Raw genomic sequence first — 27,349 nt, 5'->3', positions numbered from 1 at the left:
ATGAATAATGACAATAGACAATTATTTTGAAGTCGTCTGGGTATGGAATATTTAGAAATTAGTGTTTATATAATCAGTCTGAATATTTTGAAAAGTTTAAAAAAATTCAGAAATAAAAAAGAATTGTAAAATAGCACATGCACATCAAGTCATAAGATAAAGTTTAATACATTTGATCACGTTAAAAGACAACAAAACACAGCCAATCTAACCAAATTTCAGGCATGCATTTACATAAATATATTAAATTAAGAAAAGAAATTATACACTTAAACATCCTTTTCACCTAAATTCATTAAATCCACAGATCAACAATAAAACCAATTCTCTGCATTTACCACTTCAAGATACAATTGTTCTATTTTAAAGATAACACAAATACACTTGTTAGAATTTATATGCATTATACATATATTATATATTACATAGATAGTGTGTATACATATGTAGTGTTTGTACAGATAGATAAATATATATACATGGGTGTGTGCACATGAACAGATACACACAGATGTACTTTAGGCCATCTGTACCATTACTGCTGAATTCTAATGTTGAGCTGAATCAGAGCTATTGGATGTGACTATTGTCTTTTACTTCAAACATGTTCATCATACCCATTGGACTCAACGCCTCCTAGTAAATGCCCTTGTCTTTTCTACAGCATGTAATCATGGTAGGCACTTCAATAAATATTTGTTGAATTAATAAATGAATAGATGGCTGAATACTAGAAGATTGACCAAGGAGAACTGCATATTATAATAATTTGGCTAAATAAATCAGATTAGTTCAAATTCAGAGGGATTATCTGAGCCAATGGCTTTGTGTGTTACTTTTTGGAAGGACATTCATAGCAATACCAACTACTGCAGATATTAACCCTGCTCCTTTTCACTTGTACCTGCTTTTACTACTAGTTCCTATAGCCTTCTGCCTCTTATTAATAGAAACCCAAGCATGGATTGGTTCTGGTAGGTTCTGTGAGTAAGGCTCTGGACAAACTGTCCTAATTTTCAACAACCTAAGGAAAATGAACAACTTAAGGAACCAAAACATGTTAGAAAAATGATAAAGTTAATCACTCTTTAAAACTGGACAAAATCATAGATAAAGCAGGAAAGACACAGAGTTTTCATTTCAGTATTAGTCTATGCTTATTAATTATAATGATTCGATGATTTTTTTCATTGTAATTCGATGGGTTTCTTTAAAATAAATAGTCTACTGTTGCATGTCCTGGGAAATAAAATTCCAAAAATCTCATAGTACCTCAGTTATCATTTATCTTGTTACTATATGGTTCTTGGTGAAATGTATGTTCAAACATACCCCGTGAATGTAACGAGATATGGGAAATCTCTGATTTTTCATAAGGTTGTCCATTTGGTTTCTCAATATTAGTATCATGAAAAGGGGTTCTATTTTATATGAAATCTTAATTTGTTCTAAAAAAGTTGTATCTCAGATTTTAAGAATGAGAGTTAAAGAAACGTGTAAAATACATTTTGGGCATAGACTGTACCAAACCTGATCACACCTTGTTCCTGTGAATGGAAACTATCGACTAGTTATTTTTTAGTGCAAAGACAAGTGTACAAGAATTAGTTCCTAACTGTGAAGACAAAGCTTGTTTTATATTTAGCCATTATGAATTTCCCATCACTGTTAATGTTCAGTTCTTTCTATACTATGTGCTAAAATATATTTATTTTAACTTAGATTATAGACAATTGAGAAACTCACCATACATTTATATTAACTTGCCTGAATATGCATAAATGTACTTTGGATTTAAGTAATTTAAGTAATACATAATTTACATATGCAAAAAAACCCCAAGAAACCCTGAATGAAAGATGATGTCTGTCTTTGTGATGCACGAGAGATAACGTTAGAATTAATGTTGAGTTGATACCATTTTCTTTCTTTCTTTTTTTTTTTTTGGTTACTATATAGTCTGGCTAAGGATATAACAACAGGTTTTAAACATAAGACTTTATGTTGAGGGAAGGGACCCATTATTTATTTTTTATTTTGTCAATTGACATATATGCCCTACACAAACAATATAGGAAAGCAAAGTAAACGATGGGTGTACCTTGGGTTCATATTCAATGAGGAATTTAAGAAAAGTGCTAATCTCCTAAATGAACAAACCTCTCCATAGCAGCTAGCAAAATAATCACTGTGACTGAGAAGAAAACAGCTCTACAATACTCCCTTACAATCCCATGAATTTATCTTACTCTTCTAAAATGTTATTTTAAGGCAATTTCCAAAAGTTATTCAAAGAAGACAGGTAAGAGAAAGAAGGGTTGAAGTTGGCTACAATTAGTGTTTGGCACCTTCCATGATCATGTTTTTAATATCGAAATGCTTCTATTCATAGGTTTCCTACCCTCCTTGGCATCATATTAATTATTGGAAGTGTGAACAATTTGTGTTGGTGTGACAAAGAAAAAGAAGGTAAGATAGTAAACATATATTTGTTTTTAGGTATTCTAAAGAGGAACTTTCTGATGGCTTTGCCAGCATTCTGGGAGTAATAAGAAAAATGTACATTTTCTGGCCATGGGACTTTGCTCTGAGTTCTGCAAGTTCAAATCTCATCCTGGGAGTGGGGAAAAAAAGAGTCTGAAGTCTCTAATGAGGAACTACTTCTTATTTTTCCTTATACATTTGAAATAACCTTCAAAACAGACTTCAAAGAGATGGCTGTTGCTTAGATAGGCAATAGCTACGAACTTTCCCTAACTGTTAGTGCAAGCTCTTGACAGGTTACTCGCCATGTCTTTCTGGTATCTATGCTGGAACAGCTGAATTGGAGCATCTGGACTGGTGGTCATTTATGGTTTTTGTTATTTCTTTAAACAATTATAATAGATCAGTTTAGTATGCTATTTGTCTCCTGTTCTTCATGATATAGAATTTGAGCAAATGTGACACCAGGAGGGGGTATTTTTCAGAAAAATAAAGAAAAAGATTGTAATTAGCAAAATCAATAGCAACCTACCCCAGGACACCTTCATGATGGGTATACTGAAGACGTGTCTATTTAGTCAAAACCAGTAGAAAACAGAGGAGAAGGAAGAGGGAAGGGCTAAAAGGAAATAGAAAATATATTAAAGAGAGACAAATATAAAGGGAGGAAGGGAGAGGGTAGGACATAGACATCATAGGTGACATTTTATAGAGATGCTCAAGCTAATTTGTTAATCAGTCAACTACAACTTCCCATGGTATACCTTATTTTGCCTCTTAAAAACCTGGGCTTGGCTTCTCTTTTATGTTTCAAAACTAAGAGACTTAACAGAATGTTAGACTAATAAAAGTTTCATGTGTACTTTGAAAGACCCTAGATACAGCATCTCACCTCATATTTTACACTTAGTAGGCTTGTATATTTTATGATTCCGAGATAAAAACGAGACCAAAAGCAAATGGATTAAAAATTGTCAGTACATTATTACATAATTATTTTCAAAGAAATAAATAGGAAAGAAATAACTGCTCTGAGGCATGTAAATGACAGAATAATTTTCTGTTGAGGTTGTATGTATCGTATCTGTTGTATGTGTAGGTTTCTTGGCTGTTTATGAGATAGCTCATCAATCTGGGAAAACTTCTGAGTATTCTTGGTGATAAAATAAAAGATATATTTTTACAATAGTTACATGGAAATAAAATTCCAAGAAGAAATGGCATAGATGGAAGCATAGATTTTTGCCATCACTCTAGTTTCTGAAATCTTTCCTCTCTTTCACTTTAATGCTCTGCCAATTCAGTTTTCTTCTCATTATCTTAAATGAGAAAACAAGGTTCTATGAACCAGGACAGGAGTGTGACAGAATCAGTGGCAGAAAGATTTTTCTAACTATTTAAAACTACCATTACATCATTTCACATTCAACTGGCGCCCACCGCTTAAGCTTGAGAATGAACAAGGGAATAATAATATACCTTTTCCTAGTTCTTTATTTCACCTTTCTCTTACCCATCAGTGTTCTTACCAAGGACATTTTTCTTCCATTTTAGACTGTGTGCTTTATGAACTGAGTAGATGTTGCCTTTCATGTGATGGAACAAAAACTTTTCCCGAGCTAATACTTCTTAACCAACTCCTACCTGCCTCTTGTCATGAATCATTGAAGATAATTCCACAGTCATGCATTTAAAACATCTACTTGAAAGAAAAGGTCAAAGAGATTTTTTTGAATTGACCACTTAGTTTAAAATATGTAGCCATCAATTAGCCAGTGCTATCTACTTTTCTCTTAAGAACAGAGAGAAAGGACTCCAATGACTTTATTTTCTTTGCTTGGGTTTAATATCCATGGATCTTGCTATCTTCTTTTGAGAAGAACTTGGTCTTTTATTCTAACGACTCACAATAGAAAAGGCAATGACACCTGGGGCACATATGTTTTTCTAAGTCACTTGAGACTCTTTCACTTGGGAAAAAAGCTGCATAAAAAATCTGAGACTGGTCAATTTAATATAGCTATTTTAAAATAATAGAACTAATGGCAATAGAACACCTTTTTTCCTTTTGGGGAAGAGTTGGAGAGATTAAATATATAAGAAGAAACTCCTGATATTTCAGATTTTGCTGAATATATAGCAGCATCCTTATTGTTTTCAGTGAAACTAGGAACGGGAGAATGTGTAATAAAACTGCACGATTTGACAGATTTAGACAGCTGGCTCCCTCACAAGAAGTTCACATTTTGTTAATGTCACCCACGTTGAATAAGGGACTATTAGACGGTAAGGTCCATTTGCAAAAATGGTTGTCAGGACATCTTTTTTTTAATTGTAAAACTTTCTGTGATGGAATTCAGTAAAAGGGCTATGAAGAGAAAGCAATGGAGACAAAAGATTGCTATTAACCTACAGATGCAGGCTACTGCATGGTTCATTGCAAGATTTGTCACACTGTTGGGCCAATGAAGTGTTAGTGTGACTAGAAGGGACCACCCCTTTTCTGGGGTAAGAGGGCAATTTGGTCTCCATGCTCATTTAATCCTGAGACTTCTTTGAATAGACTGTCAATTGAATCTAAATTGTGCAAAATTATGCATGCACTTTTTAATGCAGGCTATTGTTCACTAAGCACTGAACCAAGGTTTCTCAACCCATTTCCATTTGGCATGAGGTCACTTGAAACTTAAGTAATCATATATGGACGACAAGAGCAGTGTACTTAACCAATCTTTCTACATTGTGGTTTCTATATAAATGCTCACTGGACTTTAATTGCAAATCTCTCACTTTAAAACAATAGAGAAATACTAGCTATAAGACTTTTTTTTTTTTTTTTTTAATTGAGGCTCATATTCCTAAAGGTAAGGAGCAGGTTTGGAAAGTCAGCTGGTGCTGCCTAATCTATACTGCTCTACAATTTAGATTTCCGAGGATTGGATGTTTACAGGAGGAGGACAGCCATAGTGGGTATGCACTTGTCACGAGTAGATGTGTTTTTTTTCAGTAGTGCAAAGAGGCCTTATAATTTTGTTAAAATCCAAACATGGAGAGCTGGCCTCAAAAACCTTTAAGAAAAATATGTACTAAACTTTTTGCAGTTTTCAGTTAGAACATGTCATTTCTTTAAAAATCTGAACAGAACATTTACAGAAAATTTATTGATACATTAACCAAAGAGTAATTTCATTGAGTCCGGAAGGAACATATACATTAAAAGTCATATTTGGCAAGAATTATTATATTAAAAATTTGTACAAGTGACAGTTTACATAGCCAAGATTTGTTAAAAACGAGGGAGCTCTTCTCCAAGGAGGTTCGAGTCAGTGGAAATCTGCAACATTCTAATCACATATACTCTGACAGTCTTGCTATGGTGAAAAGCACTTTTTACAAATGTTTAATTCTGGAATTTTATAAGGATTGGCTGTTTTCTTGCTTTTTCATCCGTCGTTAATGATTACATGTTGGCACAAGGATACATTGCTAGATTAGATCCACAGCACATTAAAGACTGTTTGCTTTCTCACTCCCCTTCTTTCCAATTAAGATGGTGAAAAATGTAACTTTAGTATTTTACAGGACAGGGTAAAGGTGTTTCATCTAGGTGACGTCTATATTATAAAAATAAAATAAAAAATATAAATATGTAACACAAACCCAGTGCCTATTGTTAAATATAATATACAATAAAGCAGACCTTTTAGGAAGATTGACCTTTAAAATATGCTGTTATGATTTAATTATAACACACTTGAAAACAATCTTGAGATTAAGCTGAAGTAACCAGATTTCTCTGCCAATAAAAAGGTAAGTGCGTAACATTCTGTAATCGGATATGCTGATAAAAATGAAGATTACAATTTTATATCAAATTGCTCACTTCAAAATTCATCAGGGAGTTCTGAAACATTCTCTCATAGTATAGTCCTTTAATATAAAAATATTGCCCTTTTTATTAGATCCATCAGATTGCACAGTAATGTTTCAAAACTCCATTAAAGTTGACTTTCGTGATTACAGACAGAAAATTCCTGGGAAGTCCAATAATCTCTTCTGGTGACATAAAAATTATCAATTTACAATGGAATTTCTGTGTAAATTACTCTGTACAAGGAAGCATATATATTTAAAACCCATCTGTTATGCAACCACACGTATAGGGGTTATGAGTGTGTGTACGTGCATATGTGAATAAACGTGCCAACATACACACAGAGGATTTCCACATTTCTGGAAATTATTTTTAAATTAATAAAAGAAAATGAAATCACAGGAGTGTGTAGCAGGATAACAGTCTTTCTTTTTAATGACAGGATAAAAAGTAAATGCCCATTGGAAAGGAATATTCAAACAGTCCCAGAAACTATACAATGTAACTTGTTAGATCCAGCAAATAAGATGTCATGTCAATGATCTGATCCAGAATACCTGCCCTGGCCACTCTGCGGATGTTTCTGTCCACTTGTTCACACTGAGGACCAAGATATCCTTTTTTACAGAGGCACTTGTTCGGTCTAACACAGACACCTCCATGACGACATGCCGGCTCACATTTTGCTAGATGAAAAAAAAAAAAAAAAGAGCAATAACATCACAATCTCATTCTGCATGTTTCTGTACATCAGAAACAACACCAAGTATGGGACCCACAAGTATTTGCTGAACAAAGGAAGGGACAGAAAGAAGGAGGAAGATGGCCACAGAATGGGCTGAAAGGTAAATATGTAAGTAGGAAAACAGGCTTTCACACCCACGGTTATTTGCAAGCCAGAACTCAGCAGAGAATGAGAGACATTTCTAGAGAAGCAGAGATCATGGGAAACAACTGTGATCTTTTGCAGGATCAACTCTATTCAAAACAAGGATTCTAGATCTTGCAATCTCTGCCCCCTCAGGGGCATTTTCACAGGGGGCCTTCCAAGGCCTAGGTTCCCAGTCCTTCAAGGTAGGACTTCAGTACAGGAGGGGCCCAGCCAGGGAGGGTGGCACAGTGGCTCAGGCATCGCCAATGCAACATAAAGGAATGGTCAGTTTGGGGTTTTGGTTAGGTGGAATATCCACCATATAAACTCCCTTGGATTCCTCTTCCCCTTGTTTCCAGGGGGCACAAGCACATGCTTTGCTCTCTGATTACACTTTGAAGTCTGTTTTTAGAGTCAGTGCAATTGGCCAGTGAAGGGTATTCCGAGCAGTCCTTTTCAGGGTTGCTCTACAGCGCAGAATTTCTTTGTTAAACAATGTCTACCACTACAATATACACAGGGAATGTAAAGACTTGCTGATAAATGGGATGGAGACATAAACTTGGGTGTATAAATTAATCATCATTTACTGATAAGATAAATCTGAGAAGTGCAGCCACTGTAGTTGGAATCAAATTCCTTGAATGTAGTTCCTTATGCTTTGAGGGGGCAGGGTCATTTTAATCTTTTCAAAGACATTAATCAAAATCTAGGGGTCTGTGGCTGACACATGGGAAAGAATAAGAAGAAAATAAACAGACTCTTTTCTCTTTTAAATTTGTGGGAGATGAAGATACTATGTGGGTATATCAATAAAGTTCTTGCTTGTACGAAAAATACAGTGTATAGCTGGGCACGGTGGCACGAGCCTGTGGTCCCAGCTGCTTGGGAGGCTGAGATGACAGGATGGCTTGAGCCCAGGAGTTCAGGTCTAGCTTGGGAAACATAGCGAGATCTTGTCTCTTAAAAAAGACTAAATTAAAATTGTTAAAATCCCAAATAGATTGCTTTTATAAAATGATTTGGCTTATCTTATATATTCAAACTATTTAAAATTTTTTTTAGTAGAAAGATTAAAGTATTTTACTAAAATAAAACTTCACGTTAACTCAAAGAATGTCTATTTTCATTTATATTAGTCACATATTTTTATTAATATTATTACTATTAAGCTATGTATAATGCCACTTGTGCTCCAGATACTTTGCCCTCAGTTTAAACATACAGTCACTAGAAGGCACTCAATCAATATTAGTTAATTGATGACTTGAGGTGACATAAGCAGTTAGGAAAAGTACAAAGTAGGGAATACAACTGAATGGACACTATGTAAAAGAAACTGCTGTCATCAAAAGATGCAGAGGAATGATATGTTATTAGGAATTTGAATATTATACATTTGAACACATTCTTATTTTTTTTGATCAGCTAAACAAAAAAGGGAGACAGAGTGGGGTCAATAAAATGTAAGCATTTGTTTTAAATGGCATAATTACTTAATTTCTATGGAGTTTTAATTTTGATAGCTCTTTCTCAGATAGGCAACCTTAGTATTAATCAATCCACAATGTTATGAATGCTGAGGCAATTTAAGCTTAAAATGTATACTGTATATGTGATTTTAAATGTTGGTTATTTTTGTTGGACAATATATAAAGTAGACAAGGTCTGCTTATGATTTTTTGAAACAAATACATCTTTAGAATAAACAAAAAAGCATTCATGAATGAAGAATAATATTACATAATAACTTGAGACTCATTTTCATTGGCAAGAGGTATTTTAATGTTTGAAATAGCAGAGATCAAAAATTTTTTCTAGGTGTTCTGTACATGCTGGTTGTTAAATATGCATTTTCAACGTGCACATCTTAAGCTCTAGGTTTCTAAATTTATCTGATTTTCTTACTTCACGCCAAGTAGAACTTAAACATCACGGTGCATAATCGATGAAATCTCAAGTTAAAGGATAGAATAACCCTGGAATAAATCTCTGCTCTCTCGGAGCAGCTGCACATCTCGCTGATGGTTCACAAGGGAGTGGCAAAAAGAATTAAAAAATCTCATAAAATGCCTCTAGATAATTGCGTTTTCCCCTTTTTACTTAATAACACCCACTGAAAAGCCCTGTTTTTAGTGCGCTGTAGCAAGAAAGCAAGCAGTAGAGCCAGAGATGGCATTTGCGGGGTGCCTGGAAAATGCCAGCACGTGGAGAGGAGCCTCGCAAACACCAAGTCATTGGCCGGTGTGGAATCTCAGAACACAATACCGATACCAAGAGCTCCACAGAGATGATCTGGTTGTGCTAGTTCATCTTTTACGTTGTGAAAGGATTCAATCATTTAGATGTTTTTTAATGTTTATGACTAACTTACATCATTTACATCAAGAAAATGAGAAAGATTTCATTTACAAGTTCAGAAGCAGATGAGCATTAATATTACTGTAAATGGCTAAACACTCTTGAACACTAGCTAATTCTGGAAGAAACAGCTCATGTGGGGTTCTTGAGTACCTAAGGACGGCCCCACCCCCAGTCTTTGCTAGTGAAAAGAGAAATACTAACCGATTCTGCAGAAGTCCCCCTCCCAGCCGGGACTGCAGCAGCATTGTCCCGTGGGGGTACAGTAGCCATTCCGACACAGCCTGGAGCACTCCGAGGGCAGCGTCTGAGCAGGTCGTATAGTGGCTCTGCATTCCTCAGGCACTAAAGGTCTGCGTCAAAATACAATAGTTGAAAGTGTATTTTGGTTGAAAATCAATATTGGAATGAAATCTAGCAATTTTGTAGCTTACAAAGCATCTCTTCCTTTCTAAAGAGACCTTTCTTTTAAATGATTCAGATTTATAGCTTTCTTTTTTTTCTTTTTTCTTGGGGGGAGACAGAGTCTCACTCTGTTGCCCAGGCTAGAGTGCTGTGGCTTCAGCTTAGCTCACAGCAACCTCAAACTCCTGGGCTCAAGCGATCCTCCTGCCTCAGCCTCCCAAGTAGCTGGGACTACAGGCATGCGCCACCATGCCCGGCTAATTTTTTCTATATATTTTTAGTTGTCCAGCTAATTTCTTTCTATTTTTAGTGGAGATGGGCCCTTGCTCTTGCTCAGGCTGGTCCTGAGCTCCTGAGCTCAAACGATCCGCCCGACTCGGCCTCCCAGAGTGCTAGGATTATAGGCGTGAGCTATGGCGTCCGGCCTATAGCTTTCTAAGAATAGAAAATACATACCAGTGAGGAAACAAACTAACCAGTTTTGAACCAAAGTGAACAATAGTAGACATTCTAAGAAACTTTGTCATGATCAAAACTCATTGATGAAAAATGAAAGTTTAATTATATTGACATTTTATATTTAATAGCTAAGAATTTCTGGCAATTGCAATGTTTAAAATAAAGATGCATAGATGTTTTAAAACTTTTTCCCACAGATCTACAGAAGTTTTTAGGAATGGTATCTGAAACAGTTTCACTTGTTAGTGACATGGTTGACAGAGTCACTGGGCTAAAAGTATTTCTTAAAATGAACACTTGTAGCCTAAAAATTGGGAATCAATTTTTCTTTCAATTTTACATGTCTTTTGTGATAATATTTTCAGACTTATTTTTCTTGAAAGGTCATCATAACATGTGGATATATGTAGACTAGTCAAAGTTTAAACTCTTCATGCAAAGAAAGATCCATATATATATGTAACAGAGATTTTATGTATCTACTTTTAATTTGATTTTGTCTTGCTAGGAAGAAAAAGAACTCTAGTAGTAGCAAACAGAAACATCTTATTTGCAATAGAAAAAGTCATAGATTTTGTTTTAATTGTTCTACAACTGCCATCACTTATAGAGGAAACCAAGATGCCTTCAGAAGACTTTTTTTTAATGGTTATTACTATTTTTGAAATAAGATGTCATTCAAACCTGATCAGGTTATGAATCGTGGTCACAACTACGCTTGCCTAATCTTTGGAAAAAATTGTGCAGTGGCACTTTCCTATCAGTCACTGTTACCTGTGCCACAGGTGTGGTGAGAAGGCTCTTTTCAGTTAAGGAATGCAGACAGATGTTTTCATCAGCAGTCAAATCACCAGCGTTAGGATGGCCAAAGCAATTGGACTCCTTAAGTACCATAACAAAGAAGGTGATCATTATAGGTCAAAACCACCTCAAGAGATAACCACCGCATGGAGCTGAGATAAGCAAATAAATATGCCCTGTAGACTCAAGTTTTCTTGAGGTTAGGTTACCTTGTGATGGCCCTAGGGCAATATGAACAGTGATAATAGTTTGAGGCCTGATCTCAGGCTGTTTCTGCAATGACTCTTAAAAATGGGTAGTGACTTCTCCTCTACCCTATGAAAGTCCCACGCTACACCGAAAGTACTGTGTTCTGCAACTAACATGACAATTCAGAAACTTCCTTAACTATATTCAACCTCTTATTCAAATCTATTATAGAAATGGTCGATTTATGTGAATGGTCCTTAAAGCATTCCATGGACTGAGCATATTTGCATTTAGAAAATATTAAGAAATATTTTCCATGTGTTCCCCAAGGCAGTCTTTCTGGGAGTCAGGATGAGGTGGGATAAGGCAGAGAAAATGTTAAATGATTATGCCAAGAAAAGTAAGGGCATTATCTTCATCTTCTTTTTCTTGTTGAATACCTCAGGTCTGCTCTCTGTCTTTCACATTTAAAAATCCTTATTTTGTTTGTGAGACAATGGTGGCATTTTTGGCCACCAGAGGGGCAGTTTTCCAGTGGCCATGAAGTTCTCCTGATTCATAGGTCATTAGCGTTTACTAAGGGGCATTCAGTAAACAGATATTGTTCTAATTGCAATTGTAGAATTCTGTGCCTTTCTGCTCATTACTCACTTGTTCATTCTCTTTCTGACTCATTCAAGAAAAGAGACCCAGAAATAAGAGTATGTCAAAAATGTACTAGATGTTACAGGTAATGCAGAACATGCAGGTACATAGCTCACATACTACTCCACAAGATGGTTTAGGGCTGAACAGATGAATCTGAAGAGAAGACATCATTTAGATCAAGAATGTAGGTGAATTCAGTTAAAGAACTACAAGATGTGGCCTTCTGAGGCAAAGTATAGGAACACTGACTCTCGTGCACTGGGAAAGGAATGAGGGTATAAGAAAGAGGGATCCAATGCTGAAGGGCAGTTGTTTAGGGCAGGGGATCTGACACTTGTTTCTCTGCTGATCCTCCTAGTAGAGGCTTTGACTGTGTTTCACCAAACATTAAAATATAGGGAACCTCAGATTATAGAGGGAATCTAAACTGTTTTTTGCCTGAGGTTTAGTTAACACCTATCTATCTGCGAATGCAATGATTATTTCATACTTGGGGTTGTTTATGTTAGCTTCTGTAAGACAGTGTGGCTGTCATACATAAACATATAATTCGGTTATTCTATCTCCCTCTCTCCTCCATTGCAATGAAAATTTGCTGAGGGCAGAAGCTACATACTCAGTTCTCTTCAAGTTCAATGATTTACTTGAGCAAGTACTATGCTCTTCATGGGGCTAAACCATCATACAGAGTCCTGATCCTTACAGAGCCCACGGAGGGGAAGAGACAGGCATAAACACAAAAGTCTATGTAGTGTGATCTTTGCTGTGATACAGGTACACATGACGTATCACAGAAATACAGACGAGGGAGCACTTAGTTTAGGATTGAGGGATGTGATAGACAGATGACATTTAAGGCACGAAGTATTTTTATCTTCTTCAACTACTTATATTTATAGGAGTTGGGAAAATACTGTGCAGGCAGTCAATAAATGTTTATTAAATTAAATTGAATGTATATAGTAGTAACTTTCTCCGATACACTCTCTGGAATATAAACTCCACGAGGACAAATATTTCTTCTCTTCTATTGTGTCGCCCCAGGACCTAGAAGACTATGTTGCACATAGAGGAGCCTCAGTAGAAATCTGTTGAATGAATGAATGAAATAACTAAGAATATGGAATTTTATTTTATTTTTTTGAGACAGAGTCTCGCTTTGTTGCCCGGGCTAGAGTGAGTGCACCATGACATCAGCCTAGCTCACAGCAACCTCAGACTCCTGGGCTCAAGTGATCCTCCTGCCTCAGCCTCCCGAGTAGCTGAGACTACAGGCACGAGCCACCATGCCTGGCTAATTTTTTGCTTCTATTTTTAGTTGACTGGCTAATTTTTTTCCTATTTTTAGTAGAGACGGGTCTCGCTCTTGGTCAGGCTGGTCTCAAACTCCTGACCTCAAGTGATCCTCCCACCTCGGCCTCCCAGAATGCTAGCATTACAGGCGTGAGCCACTATGCCTGGCCAAGAATATGGAATTTTAAAGGGGCATTTGCTACCTGTCTATGCTATTGGATGAAGATATTAGGAAAATATGGCCTATTAGGGGAAGGATATCACTAAAATCTAATTGCTATACTTTTATAGCGTAAACATAACACTAAAAACACACTCACTATGTTTCTCTCTATTGCCCATATTAACTTCTTATAAAATTCTTCTAAGACGTAATTAAATTTATTTTAAAAGATGCATTTTTATGCTAACTATAATATAATAGTAAATAAACAAAAGGTGAAGAAGTCAAGGTAAGCATGAGATAAATAGATAGGATTGTTCTCTCCTCCAGTTGGGCATTAAGTCAACACATTAAAATTTATTTTTCTAGTAATACATCTGGTAAAATCTGACAAAGATTTTTGGTGACCCCAACCATACCCCTCCAATCACACTTTGCTATGGAGACATTTGCCCTTTTATGAAAAAGAACAGGGTCCCTTTACACGGAGTAAAGAGAAAAGGGAATAAAACAGTACATTTGAACTTTATTATTACTGTAATGTTGAAATAGACCATCTTATGTATACATAAATATTACATATATACACCTAGATGGGATCTAAACAAAAATTTAGAGTATATATTTGTGATAAATTCATTTTCATTCTTATTTTTATTGGACTGGAAAATTGAGTGTTTTAATGTATGGTCTAATAAGGATCATTTAAATAGTCTTGTTCTTCTTTTAAACAATTACTTGTTAAACTTTTGGACCCTTAGCTCTGCTGAATGAAGTCAGAAGTAGCTTTCAAAACAGAAAACGTACCCAAGAGGGTGTTTAGGTTTGTAATAAAATGTATATCGAGCCCATTTGTTGACAGCTATCCCCAATAGCTCTCAAAGTTAATTTAAATCAGAAAAACATTATTGCCTAATCCCTTCACATATGAGAAATAATGAAACACTAAGGGGCTAGTGTAGAAAACTGCCCAACATTCTTTAATATATAAAGCGTTCTTTTCAGAAATGTAAGACATTTTCTTAGAAACCTACTTTGGCTGGCTTTGTGTAATTGTATCAAGAGTCAGATACTTTTTTGAAATAAAGGGAGAAGCTGAGAAGCATTAAGTAATTTATAACACACATCATATGTGATGACTTTTTGTGAATAGCTAAGGCCAATAGCGAATGTCGCTGGGTAGTGAGATTATGGATGGTTTTAATTTAATGATATTTAATTTAATAAATGAACACATAAATCAATAAATGGGAAGTCCTCTGTGACTTTGTAGGGAGGTACAGGGATATATCCTATCTGAGCAGGCCTGCCCTTCAGAGTGAGCACAGCAGAAATCTATTTTGTCTTTTAAAAAAGTAAAGGGGCTCATTCTGAAATTTTTGTTAGGCGTCCAGATTTTAAATTCAATTCATTATAACACAAGATCACTCACAGATCATCAGTAATACTCTTATATAAAATCCTGACCCGTTGGAGCTTTTAAAAGATGTAGTAATTTTGTAACCTCTCTCGGACAGCAGTCTGCTTGCTGGGGTACGGTGATATACAAACTGTCTCACCCCTTTACCCATGGTCACGTTGGAGCACATGGAAAAGTGTTCCCTGGCGACCATAACATTTAAAAAACTACTTTTCCTCCATGCTTTTCCCCATTCTCACGAATTAGGAAAAACTGATACGTCTAAATCCTCATTCCCCATAGTGTAATCCCAGGAGAGCAGCACCAGGATTACGTGGGAGTTTATTAGAAATGCAGAAGCTCAGGTCCTACCTACTGACTTGGAATCTGCACTTTAACAAGTTTGTCAGGTGATCCACATGCATGTGCAAGTTTGAGAGGCACGGTTCTCAATTAGGACCATTTCCCAGCCAGGAGCAATTAATGTGGCCAGTGATTAGTGAGTTCAGGAGCTTCTGAGTACAGAATGCTCTGAAATCTTAAGATTGGGTGGAGTCTTCGTATGCCACAGCAGATTCCACGGTTTAATGAATTTCCTCACTCTGTAAGTAGTTTGACACAGGCGATCATCCTTAACCACTCATTATTTGTAAAGCCAACACTCAGCACTTTTACCTAAAAAGGGGTGAGGAAGGGGAAATTTTCTCAGGATGGGATATAGATTTTACTGTTTCCCCTTTTGTACAGCTTGGTGCATAAGCATAAGCACTAGTATAGTAGGGGCGGCATCATCTTTTTTATTACTTATTTTAGTGCTTTTCCCCAAGGTCAATACACAAATGAATATTTTTCCCCCTCTTAATTGGCAGTTCACTGGATTTTTCCTAGTCATGTCAGTATTTCTCTCTTCACTGCAGTTTCCTCATGAGGAGAATTCTGGATTCCAACGGATTTATAGCACGTTTGACGACTATACACAGCCATTTTGCAGCAGCTTTAAAAAGGATAATATATTATACAAATTCAATTTGGCTGTGAGGAATCTTATACATTTATAATACAATCATATTCCAGGTAGAAGAACAGAGCAAATGAAATCTCTTCCTGTGTAACCAAGCAATACTGATCTCGTTGGGAGATCTCTTCATGGCAGTATTGATGGCAATACACATTTCCTAACAGTAGTTTTCAAATAGTATTTGAGCTATACCGAGAAACTGAATGGTTTAAGAGTTATTGCATTCATTTCATTCTTAAGGAATGCCTTGCTTGACATTATATCATATATAGGCTGCAGAAATGTATTTTTATATATTCCCGAGTAACCCTGATATTGTAATAAAGTTGAGAAAGAAAACTTTAAATTCAAGAATAACTCTGGCTGGGCACGGGCTCACACCTGTAATCCTAGCACTCTGGGAGGCCGAGGCGGGCAGATCGTTTGTGCTCAAGAGTTCAAAACCAGCCTGAGCAAGAGCGAGACCCCGTCTCTACTAAAAAATAAAAAGAAATTAGCTGGACAACTAAAAATATATAGAAAAAATTACCCGGGCATGGTGGCGCATGCCTGTAGTTCCAGCTACTTGGGAGGTTGAGGCAGGAGGATTTCTTGAGCCCAGGAGTCTGAGGTTGCTGTGAGCTAGGCTGACGCCACGGCACTCTAGCAAGGGTGACAGAGCCAGACTCTGCCTCACACACACACACAAAAAAAGAATAACTCTGAATTTATGTACGTTGTGTATCATATTAGAATTTTTTTATTTGTAGTGTCTGTTTCTAAAATTCTAATTTAGGATGAGTAAATCCAATGTTCTATCTTATTTCTGACTAGAAATTTTTGTTCTGAAACGTGCTGAAAAAATGGGTCTGGGCCTCAGCATTCTTTTTTGTGACTCATGTTGTCTTCCTTTTGAGGTCTTCTGAGATTTAAAAGTCTCATTCCTCACCTGTCCGTCACACGCTCACTAAGTAGTGTTGACTGGCTTTAATAAAGTTAGGGATCGAGTTGGCACTAAACTCAACGGAGACAGAAGCAACACTAACTTGGTGAATCGAGCTACAGGTTTGCCTGCTGCCTGCTAATAACATTGTCAGAAATTTCAAAAATACTTGCTTAATTTTGTTCTATGCTTAAAGATGCAACCATAATAAAAGCAAATAATGAAGCCACTTACATTTTTCAGTACCTTTCATATTTTAACATTTTCCTCACGACAGAGGGCTGGCTTTGTTATTCTTAAATTTAAAAGATCAGAAAATGTATCAAGCGATTAAATGGCTTTCACACAGCTAGTTACAGAGAGTTCTGGAACTCTCTCCTAGTCCAGTATTCTTTCTACTCAACTGGTCCTCTTGCTTTGGGAAAAAGGTAGCAAGGTACCCACATTTCAGGTCCTATTAATCTCAAACATTAACAGTACAATACACAAATATCTAAAAGGCTATGTGGATCTCCTGTATTCAATTTTATCAGTTTAACTCAATGTATATATTTCCATAGGAAAGTTAGGATGTGAAAAGTTATATAAAGGGAAAACCAAGGAGAAATGATTAATGAAACTAAATGATAATATCACTCACATTTAGATAAAAAGACAAGGTCCAGTTTTATCAATTCGCCTTAGGTATTTGTTGTATTATATTTGTAATGTCTTAATTTCAGAAAGTGGTCAACTATAATTATTACCGGTGAATACAGAAAAATAGGCATTTCTACTGTAATTCAATGTACATGTTCGGGAAAAATCTTGTATTCCATAAAACTGCATGCTAAAATAATGGGGCTGATATGGACTGAATGTTTGTGTCCTCTCCAAATTCATATGTTGAGGCCCTAACTCCCCATGTGATAGTATTATGAGGTGGGGCCTTTGGGAGGTAATCAGATTTAGATAAAGTCAGGAGGGTAGAACTTCCGTGATGGGTAGAGCTTCCATACCCATATAAGAAGAGTGCCCAGAGAGCTTGCTCTTCCTCTCTTTCCAGCATGTAAAGATACCGTGAGAAGGTGGACATCTGCAAGCCAGGAAGTGAGCCTTCCTTAAGAATCTACCATGCTGGTGCCCTGATCTTGGATTTCCTCCAAAACTGTAGAAATAAATGTCTATTATTTAAGTCACCTAGGTATTTTGTTATAGCAACCTAAGAGAAGACAAAAATTTATGGGAAAAATTGGGTTGGGCAGATCCTTCAAGATCTGTGCAACTTTGTAACTAAAGGACTAATGAAAACAAAAGTTGGTACATTGGGAGATAGTTTGGGCAACCCAATGAGCAGCCCAGCAGTAGCCAGAAGCTGCCTTAGGGGAGATTAGAAACACACAAAAACAAAATGGTGATGGAAGTGGAGCTCTGAAAGGAGGAAGTTCAGCCTGCAGAGAGCCCTGCAAGGCTGGGGCGTGCCCCTTGGCGGAGGGAAACCGGTGAGGCATCTATTTTTCATTAGAGTAACAGGCTGAACGCATGTTCCTTTCCTTATAATTCTAGCTACACTTGCTTGAAAAGCTACATAACTTTCATGTTATGCAGATATCATTCTCTTTTATATATGAGCTCATTAGTGTTAAAGAAAATCATACTGTAGCAGAACAGACTTGCATGGGAAGCCGAATTATGGTGAGTTTTACCTAACTCAGTACTTTCTGGACCATTAATCTGCCAATTTATAATGTACAATGCTCTGGCATAGTTTTTTTTTCCCAAAGTATTATTTATCTCAGATGATATTTCTTACATTTTTGATAATGTGTGCAATCTTCTGATTTAAAGCAAAAACAAGCTCTTTAGGGGACAGGACAAAGTTCTCATTCATTTTCTCCCTCCATAGTATGTGACACAATATCTCAAACACAGGAGACATGCAAAAAATACTTGTAGAATGATCAAATCAGGAATCCTGGATTATATCTGCACTTATTCTGATAGGATACACACATAAAAATTGAAAAATTAGGGCACAGTCAGAAAGCCAATGCCATTGCTTCCTAATGTAAAGAAAGAAATATATTCTTTTCAGAGTTTTATGTCTAAAATCAACTTTTAAACTTAAATACTTAATTCGTAAACCATAATTGATAAAATGTTAGATATTAAATATTGCTATGTAACTTAATACAACTAGTGAATTTTTTCCTGAATTTATACATTTTTATAGAGAAAAAATTAACTCAGGATAGTGACAACCAATATTAATAAGTAGAATAAATAAATAACACTTTGATAACATAATCCAAAAGACTTAAGGCAGTATTATTCTTTTAGAAGTCACCTAAAAATAAATTCTTATCCCCTTCTTTCCACTTATAAAACAATAGATCTACCAGTGTTTTAACTTCATATCATACAAAGGTAGAAATTTTAAATATCACTAAATGCTTTAAAGGAGAAGAAAATTTGAAATAAGTTTCTGTCCTATAAAAGAGCATGAAAATGTCAGTTTAAATTCTTTTTTTTTTTTTTTTTTTTGAGACAGAGTCTCACTTTGTTGCCCAGGCTAGAGTGAGTGCCGTGGCGTCAGCCTAGCTCACAGCAACCTCAAACTCCTGGGCTCAAGCGATCCTCTTGCTTCAGCCTCCCGAGTAGCTGGGACTACAGGCATGCACCACCATGCCCGGCTAATTTTTTCTATATATATTTTTAGCTGTCCATATAATTTCTTTCTATTTTTAGTAGAGACGGGGTCTTGCTCTTGCTCAGGCTGGTCTCGAACTCCTGAGCTCAAACGATCCACCCGACTCGGCCTCCCAGAGTGCTAGGATTACAGGCGTGAGCCACCGCGCCCGGCCAGTTTAAATTCTTGAAGACGATTAGGGTGACATATTTCCAAATTTGGATGTTCATACATCATTCATTTGTCAATGTTGACAAAAATTAGTCATTTAAGTAACAATTTTTTTAATTCAACTAAAAAGAATTAAGAAAATGATGCTAAGATGTAGTTTTTTTTCTTTATAAGCTGCACCTTCCTCTAGAAAACATCTTTTAAAAAAAATTTTTAAAAGTTGTTTTAGACATATCTAATGCAACAGTAAATCTGCCTTTATCCCAGATACACGATTATCTGATGATACGTTGCCTTACAATTAAAGATATTCCAAAGGTCTAATAAGATCAGACTTCTAGCATTGTCCCAGAAGGTGGTGGTGGTGGTGGTGGTGGACGTGAGGATTAAAAAGAAAATGCTGGCCGGGCGCGGTGGCTCACGCCTGTAATCCTAGCACTCTGAGAGGCCGAGGTGGGTGGATTGTTTGAGCTCAGGAGTTCGAGACCCGCCTGAGCAAGAGCAAGACCCCGTCTCTACTAAAAATAGAAAGAAATTATCTGGCCAACTAAAATATATATATAGAAAAAATTAGCCAGGCATGGTGGCTCACGCCTGTAGTCCCAGCTACTCGGGAGGCTGAGGCAGTAGGATCGCCTCAGCCCAGGAGTTTGAGGTTGCTGTGAGCTAGGCTGACGCCACGGCATTCACTCTTGCCCGTGCAACAAAGCGAGATTCTGCCTCAAAAAAAAAAAAAAAGAAAGAAAGAAAATGCTCTTAAGAGTTTTTGAGGCCGGGCGCGGTGGCTCACGCCTGTAATCCTAGCACTCTGGGAGGCCGAGGCGGGTGGATCACTCGAGGTCAGGAGTTCAAGACCAGCCTGAGCAAGAGTGAGACCTCGTCTCTACTAAAAATAGAAAGAAATTATATAGACAACTAAAACATATATATACAAAAAATTAGCCGGGCATGGTGGCGCATGCCTGTAGTCCCAGCTACTCGGGAGGCTGAGGCAGTAGGATCGCTTAAGCCCAGGAGTTTGAGGTTGCTGTGAGCTAGACTGACGCCACGGCACTCACTCTAGCCCGGGCAACAGAGTGAGAGTCTGTCTCAAAAAAAAAAAAAAAAAAAAAGAGTTTTTGACTCAATAAATGTCTCATTTTTAAGAATATATTCTTTATTATTCATATTCTTCATTTTATATCTTTTTTAATGAATGCCAATTCAAAGTGGTAATTCAATCAAGTTTTCGCAGCAATTGGTACTATTACTAGAGGAGCTGATATCCCAATATTCAAAATTGATAGGTTGACTATACTTAGTATAAAACAGAAAATTCCTTTGAATGATGTAATCATATGTCACATCACCAGGAAGTACGATATACATATAAGAAGACTTGTATATGTTCTCACCATAAAAAAATGATAAGTATGTGAGGTGACGGATATGCTTATTAGCTTGATTTAATCATTTCACAACAGATACATTTATCAAAACATCACGTTGCACACTATAAATATATATAATTCTTATTTATCAATTATACCTTAATAAAGCTGGAGAAAAAAATAAAGAATTTAGATTCATTTTAATGGCTGTGGGAAATTACTACTAGTGAAGGATTTAAAGGGGAGAAATAGAATTAGTTTTGTGTTTTACAAATCTGTCAGCATTTTGAATCAAGGCATATGATTATTTTCAAAAATGAGACATATAAACATTTTAACATGGCCACATAAAGCTTTTTTCATAACTTATTATGTAATATTTATATTTATTCTGAAACAGGTGATGGCTCTATGTAACATTGCATGTTACCTGAGTATGTTTAAGTGTGCTTATATATACATACACATATGCAAATCTTGCTAAAGTATGAATAAAATTCTAGTTATACTCAGGACATTACCATATATTATTTATGCATGCTTGTCTGTTCACTAGAAATTTTGACTTTGATCTTGCCCAATTCTTTTGTAATATGTCTTTACAATTTCAGATGCTATATGGCAGCTTAGGAAGGATTTGTTAATTGAAAAGGCATTGTGCACCACAACATGAAATATAGTATACTAAGATTAAAATATGAGCAGGCAGATAAATGTGTATCTATTTTTGGTTATTGGATATGTAGAATAATAAGAACATCAAAAAATGTGGAAAATGCTTCCTTGTCTCTTAGACTTCAAATCCACCATGCTGAATGGATTTTTATAGGGCATATACTTGTTCATGACCTCTAGTGTTAAGAAATTCTGTCATGTTTGAAAACTAGTCCCTCGTGGAGCCTGTATCCCTGTTAATAGCTGAAAGGTCAATGGAGCTGCTAAACAGTTTGTATTACTGTCAGGGTGGCCATGAAAACACCACCTGCTGCAAGAGGACTTGGCAGCTGGGTCAACAGGCACTGTGGGAATTTATCAACTTAGGGGGGCCACTTGCATAAAACTTTGACTGATGAATTGGGACTAGACTGGCTTATTGGGCTAAAGCTGCTCTATTATGTATGACTTTCTTTAGGATGGCAGAGCTGCCTGCTGGCTCCCTGAGACATATGCGAAGGATAAACAGGACCAATTTCCCCTTATGATTTTTTTTGAAAAAAAAAAAAAAAAAAAAAAAAAAGCACTCTTTGGCCTCCAGTGTAATAAGGAATGGGATGAAGATAGCAAGGAAAAAATAAACAAAGAGCAGTAAGTGGGGCCGTGGGGGGAGGAGACACGAAGGGCAGTTTTTGATATTGGTCACAGAGGAGTTTGGGGATACAATGTTTCTGTAAAATGACCTCTGAAGCCTGGAATTTTGCATTGTTAATTTATAGGCCTCCTAAGGGAATGGTCTGTGTGACTTGGTTGGGTAACAGATAAGCGATATGTTAAAATATAGTAAGACTGGGCACATAGTAATTAAATCAACATGATTAAGAATAGTTTTGTTTTACAAATTTCTAGAGCAATAAACCCTGGAACCGTTTCGAAATAAAAAAAAAAAAAAAGGTCATTTGGTTTAAGTTCATCTGAAACAAACTTAAAGAATTTTGTCAATAGTGTGAAAAAACTTGTGTTCCATGAAAATAAAGCTTGGAAGTTACATAACTCTCAGAGTTTTTTAATTTCCACCCCCCCAGGAGCATTGGCTTAATTCTAGAAAGATTTAGTAAACAGCAAGCGTCCAAGGCATTACTTGGACATTTGAAAACTAGGTACTAGGAGTTCTCTGAAGCTCCATGGACATCTTTATGCCAATTTTGGAACTAAGAGAACCTTAAAAGTTGAGACATCAACTGAAAATCATCCTGAATCGTGTAGAACGAATATCAACAATACTAAAGAATTTAATATGTTTAAAATATATTATTTAATTACCTTCGCAGCCCGCTGTGGCAATGAGGCAGGGGCAGAATGATCATCTGTATTTTTGGTGGGCAAAGGGGCACAGAAGGTGAAGTAGCCTACATGGGGTCTCACATGAAGGAAGATTCAGAGACCAGACTGACTCCCTGTCCGACCATCTGAGACTTAGTCTGGACTCGTTTCAGGTGGCACTGCTAAGTGAAACTAGAATTATTGCTCGGATACTGGGCTCAGTATGTCTCAGCCTGTTTTCCAGAACTGCTGGCTGAAGGAACCCTCCCCGCTCCCCCACCCCCGGCTGGCCAGGGCATGTTGAACCCAGCACCAGAGAATTTTGGGGACCCTGTGAGTTGGCTGAGCCAGCGGGGTGACTGCTGTTGGCTTGATCCTAATGCCACTCTGCCTCGAGATACTACTGCTCCATCCCTGAAGATACTCGTGAAGTACGTTCAATATTCTAACATGGAGGCAAAATTCATTCCTTTTCTGCTGCCCTAGGGAAGTTTTTCTTTTTTTTTTTCCCTAAATAATTCCTGAGTTCTAGGTATTTTTTTTCTTTTTTTCATGATAAATAATGGTATTTTATATTTATAACAGGTTATCTCACCATCCTTTTCTGAGAAGGCTGCTCACTGTAAATGATTTGAGACTTACAGAAATGATTATGTAACTGACAGCCTTAGATCAAATTGTCCTTACAGACTGAGGTGGTAATGCTGGGACCTCATCTGCTTTTGCCAAAATGACTTAAGAGACATTGTGTATGGTTTCCAAACTCCCTCATCTTGTGGGGGTGTGTGTGTGTGTGTAGGGAAAACATAAAAAAAAAATAAAAACATAAATCCTATGGTAAGAATGTAACTTCCATGACACATAATACAGAATGGTAAAAGTTTGTGTTTTTATAATTTGGTGTTTTTCCCTTCTAGGGCCATAAATCAATTGATATTTGAAGGTTATTCTGAAAACATTATTTTAGCAAGTCTGGGGGCTTCTCCACAAGAATACAATTAAACTCAGAGTTTAATTTGTGTTAGATTTCTGATATAAGAAAAAAAGTCTACATATTGTTTTTTTGGTTGATAAGCTTCTTTCTTCAAATTCTGCCTCAAAAGTTTTGCTGTGACGCAGACATCCTGAACACTACTATGCTAGTAATTAGCTCGTGTTTCCAAAATAATCCTGTTCACGTACTTAAGTGTCTGCTTATATAAGAACTTCAACTCATCTAGGGAGAAATACTATAATAACAAACGTTGACATCCAAATCGAAACAGCATGAGGCTCCCAACAAATGTTTATGAAAACATTTGTTTTCTTATAGTCAGTTTAATTTTGAAATTTATGCCTATGCCTGTGTACAAGGACAGTGTCTTTGGGACTCTGTTACTTCCCCCACCTTCTGAAAAGCAAACACACATCCTAACCCGGGCCCCCCACACGACATGACTCACCAGAAACAGGCAGCATAATGAGAAGTCAGGCCTTCAGGTATGTCACTCTGAGACCACCCTACTTGAGGAGCCCTAAGATCACAAAGCCAAGGTCCCTTATGGCAACCCTGGTAATTAGACACTAATAATAGATTGGAGGTGTAAAATTCACCTCAACTCACCCATAGACTAAACAATCCGGAGTAAGAGAGAAAGATTTTTTGAGAAGAGAGAATTCATTACAATACTACTAAGGAAGCTTGCAAAAGTATATCCACTTTGACAACATAATGGAGTAACAATGACTACTTTTGAAACTAATTGCATTAGATCTGAGTGAAATCCCTACACCTCATTAGGAATCATTAGAACGTGGCTGTTTTATGAATTAACATTAGTTTGATTTTTATTCTTAATGTTGCCAAATTCAACAATCACCTAAGTGTCTGATATTTTATTTTTTCATTTGTTTCTTTGCTTTTCTCAAAGAGGACATTGATTTCACACGCAAGGAGAAAAAAAAATCACTACAGTGTATAGATGACTGTTTCTCCTACAGTGAAAGAAAATGTATACCAGTTAAACAGAAAAGGAATGCAATCAGCATGCGATATATGTGATGTGATACTGTCCAGAGATCGTTTAGAATTGATTATTCTTTTTGTTGTGCAGTAGCCAACGTCAACCTATATTTCTCTTAGGAAAGAATGTGTTTTGTGGTATAGAAAAGTGACAAGACTCTCCATTTTGTTAGTGGCTTTCTCAGGAAAATATACACAATTTACAACTTACAAATAATATCTTTTAAAGGGGACTAAATCAATGCCTTTAGTAAACTTTTTAGATTGTTAGAATTTATTCTTTTGAAAGAGGCTTGAAATTCAGGAATTTAAATTTTCAAATTGGCTCATGAAAATAAGTTAATGTAGTAGGAATTTAAAATTTGCAGCAGGGTCTGGCTAAAGAATAACTACTACTACTGTTCAATAATAGTCGTATCTGTGAGGATACTTAGGTTTTATTAGTTAGTTGTTTCTAAACTTATGATTAATGTCTGCTTGACAGCATTTAATTTCAGCAGCTTCTGATAGCTCAGGTTTTATCCATGAAGTTAACAACTGACTAATGATAACTCAAGATGATTGGAAAGTGTGTGTGTGTAGACATTGTGAGGGGTGGGTGGAAGGGAGCAGGGGGCTAGATAAACATATTCTTTAAAGGATTAAAACATAGAAATCTTCCTTCCTCGGAGGCAAATAACAAAACACTTCTTTAGTTTTCATTTGTTTAGTCACAGCAGTCTTCATGAGAGCTGTGAGCTTTCAGATAGATTTGAAATGAGGCTCAGATGTTGAACTGCCAAAGTATCTTATACTGATTACCCAACACAAATCATACTAAGCAGCTCCAAGGTCTACAAGGATGTTTTTCGTTTTCTCAACAATAAGGAGGGTTTATTGCTTCCAACGCCAGAGCCTGTGCCTCTGCGTCACATGTTAGGGTCCTTGTCTGGCTTTTAACTGAGGACTCTGATTCCATACATATAATGCTGCTCTGTGATGACAAGAGGAACGACACGAATGAGCTTTTAAAGTTCCGCAGAGTCAAGTCTAGTCCTTACAGATTGGCGTAAAGGGTCTTCTAGGGACAGCCCGCAGCCTATGGAAAGGGTGGACGTGTTCATCTGGGCTGATGGCAAATTGTAACTTCTCTGTCGCTAATTTGAATGAACTCGAATAAGAACATTACTTGACTTAAAGAAATTGAAAGAATTCTCACCTTTTGGGATCTATGATTTTGTAGAGTTTTCCATTGTGACTCTGAGTCATACTTTTACTGCTTGATAAAATGTAAACTTCACCTGTTGAAGAGAGAAAGAACAAGTAAATTCACAGCATTATAACATCTTACTTCCTATTGCCCATCAGATATTCCCTTAATAGGTTGATATCTCTCTCCATCCACCCGCAGGAAAATCACCTGCCTGAAGATTATGAGCGAGTCCCACACGTCTGCGTCATGGCACCTGCAGAATGTACCCAGATCCCCATCACTTCCTTCCACGTCCCGCTGCTGTCCCAGTGCAGGCAGCTACTCTCTCTCACCTTGCCTCTGGCAACAGCCTTCTACCTGAGCTCCCTGTTTCTACTCTTGTTCTTCTATGTTTATTCTTAACGTACTGGCCATGATTCTTCAGGGGAGTTAGATCATGTACGTTGGCTCATACTCCTTTGTTTCAGTACCCTCCAATAGCTTCTCATCTCTCTCAGAGCACAAGCAAGTCCCGACAGATGCCAGGAGGCCCCCCTTACTGCTCTAGCAGACCTCATCGGCAACATTCTGCCCCCTTGCTCTCTTCTCTCCAGCCTCACTGGCCCCTTGACTTGACACAGGTGAGGCAGCTTCCTGTCCCAGGCTCCCGTCTCAGGTTCTTGCTGTCTCAGGCTCTGCCCCAAGTCCTGTCTCAGGCTTCTGTCCTCTGCAGGTCTCCACTAGGTTCCCTTTCCCCCTCCTTCCAGTCTGTGCTTAGCTATCACCTTTCCTGCCTGCACTATTTAAAACTGCACCCTCCCCAACGCCCAACAAAACCTCTTCACTACTACATTTTTCTTCAAAGCCCTTATTGCCCATTTACAATATTTTCTTAAAAAAACATTTATTTTTCCTGTCCCCCTCCATTACAATATAAATTTCATGACATTAGTTTAGACTTTTTGTCTCTTTATCTGCTGCTGTATCCCCAAGTGTTAGAACAGAGCTTTGCACAGAGTAGGTGCTCAATAAATATTTGTAGAATGAGTGTCGAATGGACAAGTTTTAACTTGGTTGATTTCTATGCAAGAAGGAAAGGCTTT

General features: G+C 36.9%; 1 protein-coding gene across 2 annotated transcripts in view; it reads right to left on the bottom strand.

Annotated features, from left to right (window-relative positions):
* Positions 1 to 5,866: 5,866 nt before the first annotated feature.
* The window catches only part of HHIP (hedgehog interacting protein), an 87,974-nt gene continuing 66,491 nt past the window's right edge, over positions 5,867 to 27,349 (bottom strand). Inside the window, exons 11-14 of one of the 2 annotated variants that reach the window (XM_069493086.1) lie at positions 26,274 to 26,355; positions 9,795 to 9,943; positions 6,916 to 7,044; positions 5,867 to 6,098 (exon numbers count right to left, since the gene is read on the bottom strand). In XM_069493086.1, coding sequence (XP_069349187.1) covers positions 6,088 to 6,098; positions 6,916 to 7,044; positions 9,795 to 9,943; positions 26,274 to 26,355 — 371 coding nt within the window. In that variant the 3' untranslated portion in view covers positions 5,867 to 6,087. Of the gene's footprint in view, positions 6,099 to 6,587; positions 7,045 to 9,794; positions 9,944 to 26,273; positions 26,356 to 27,349 lie in introns of those variants that run through there. The other variant, XM_069493085.1, reaches the window with a different exon arrangement.

This window comes from Eulemur rufifrons, chromosome 18, assembly GCF_041146395.1.
Source record: "Eulemur rufifrons isolate Redbay chromosome 18, OSU_ERuf_1, whole genome shotgun sequence".
NCBI lineage: Eukaryota > Metazoa > Chordata > Mammalia > Primates > Lemuridae > Eulemur > Eulemur rufifrons.
This window is presented reverse-complemented; position numbering and strand designations above follow the sequence as displayed.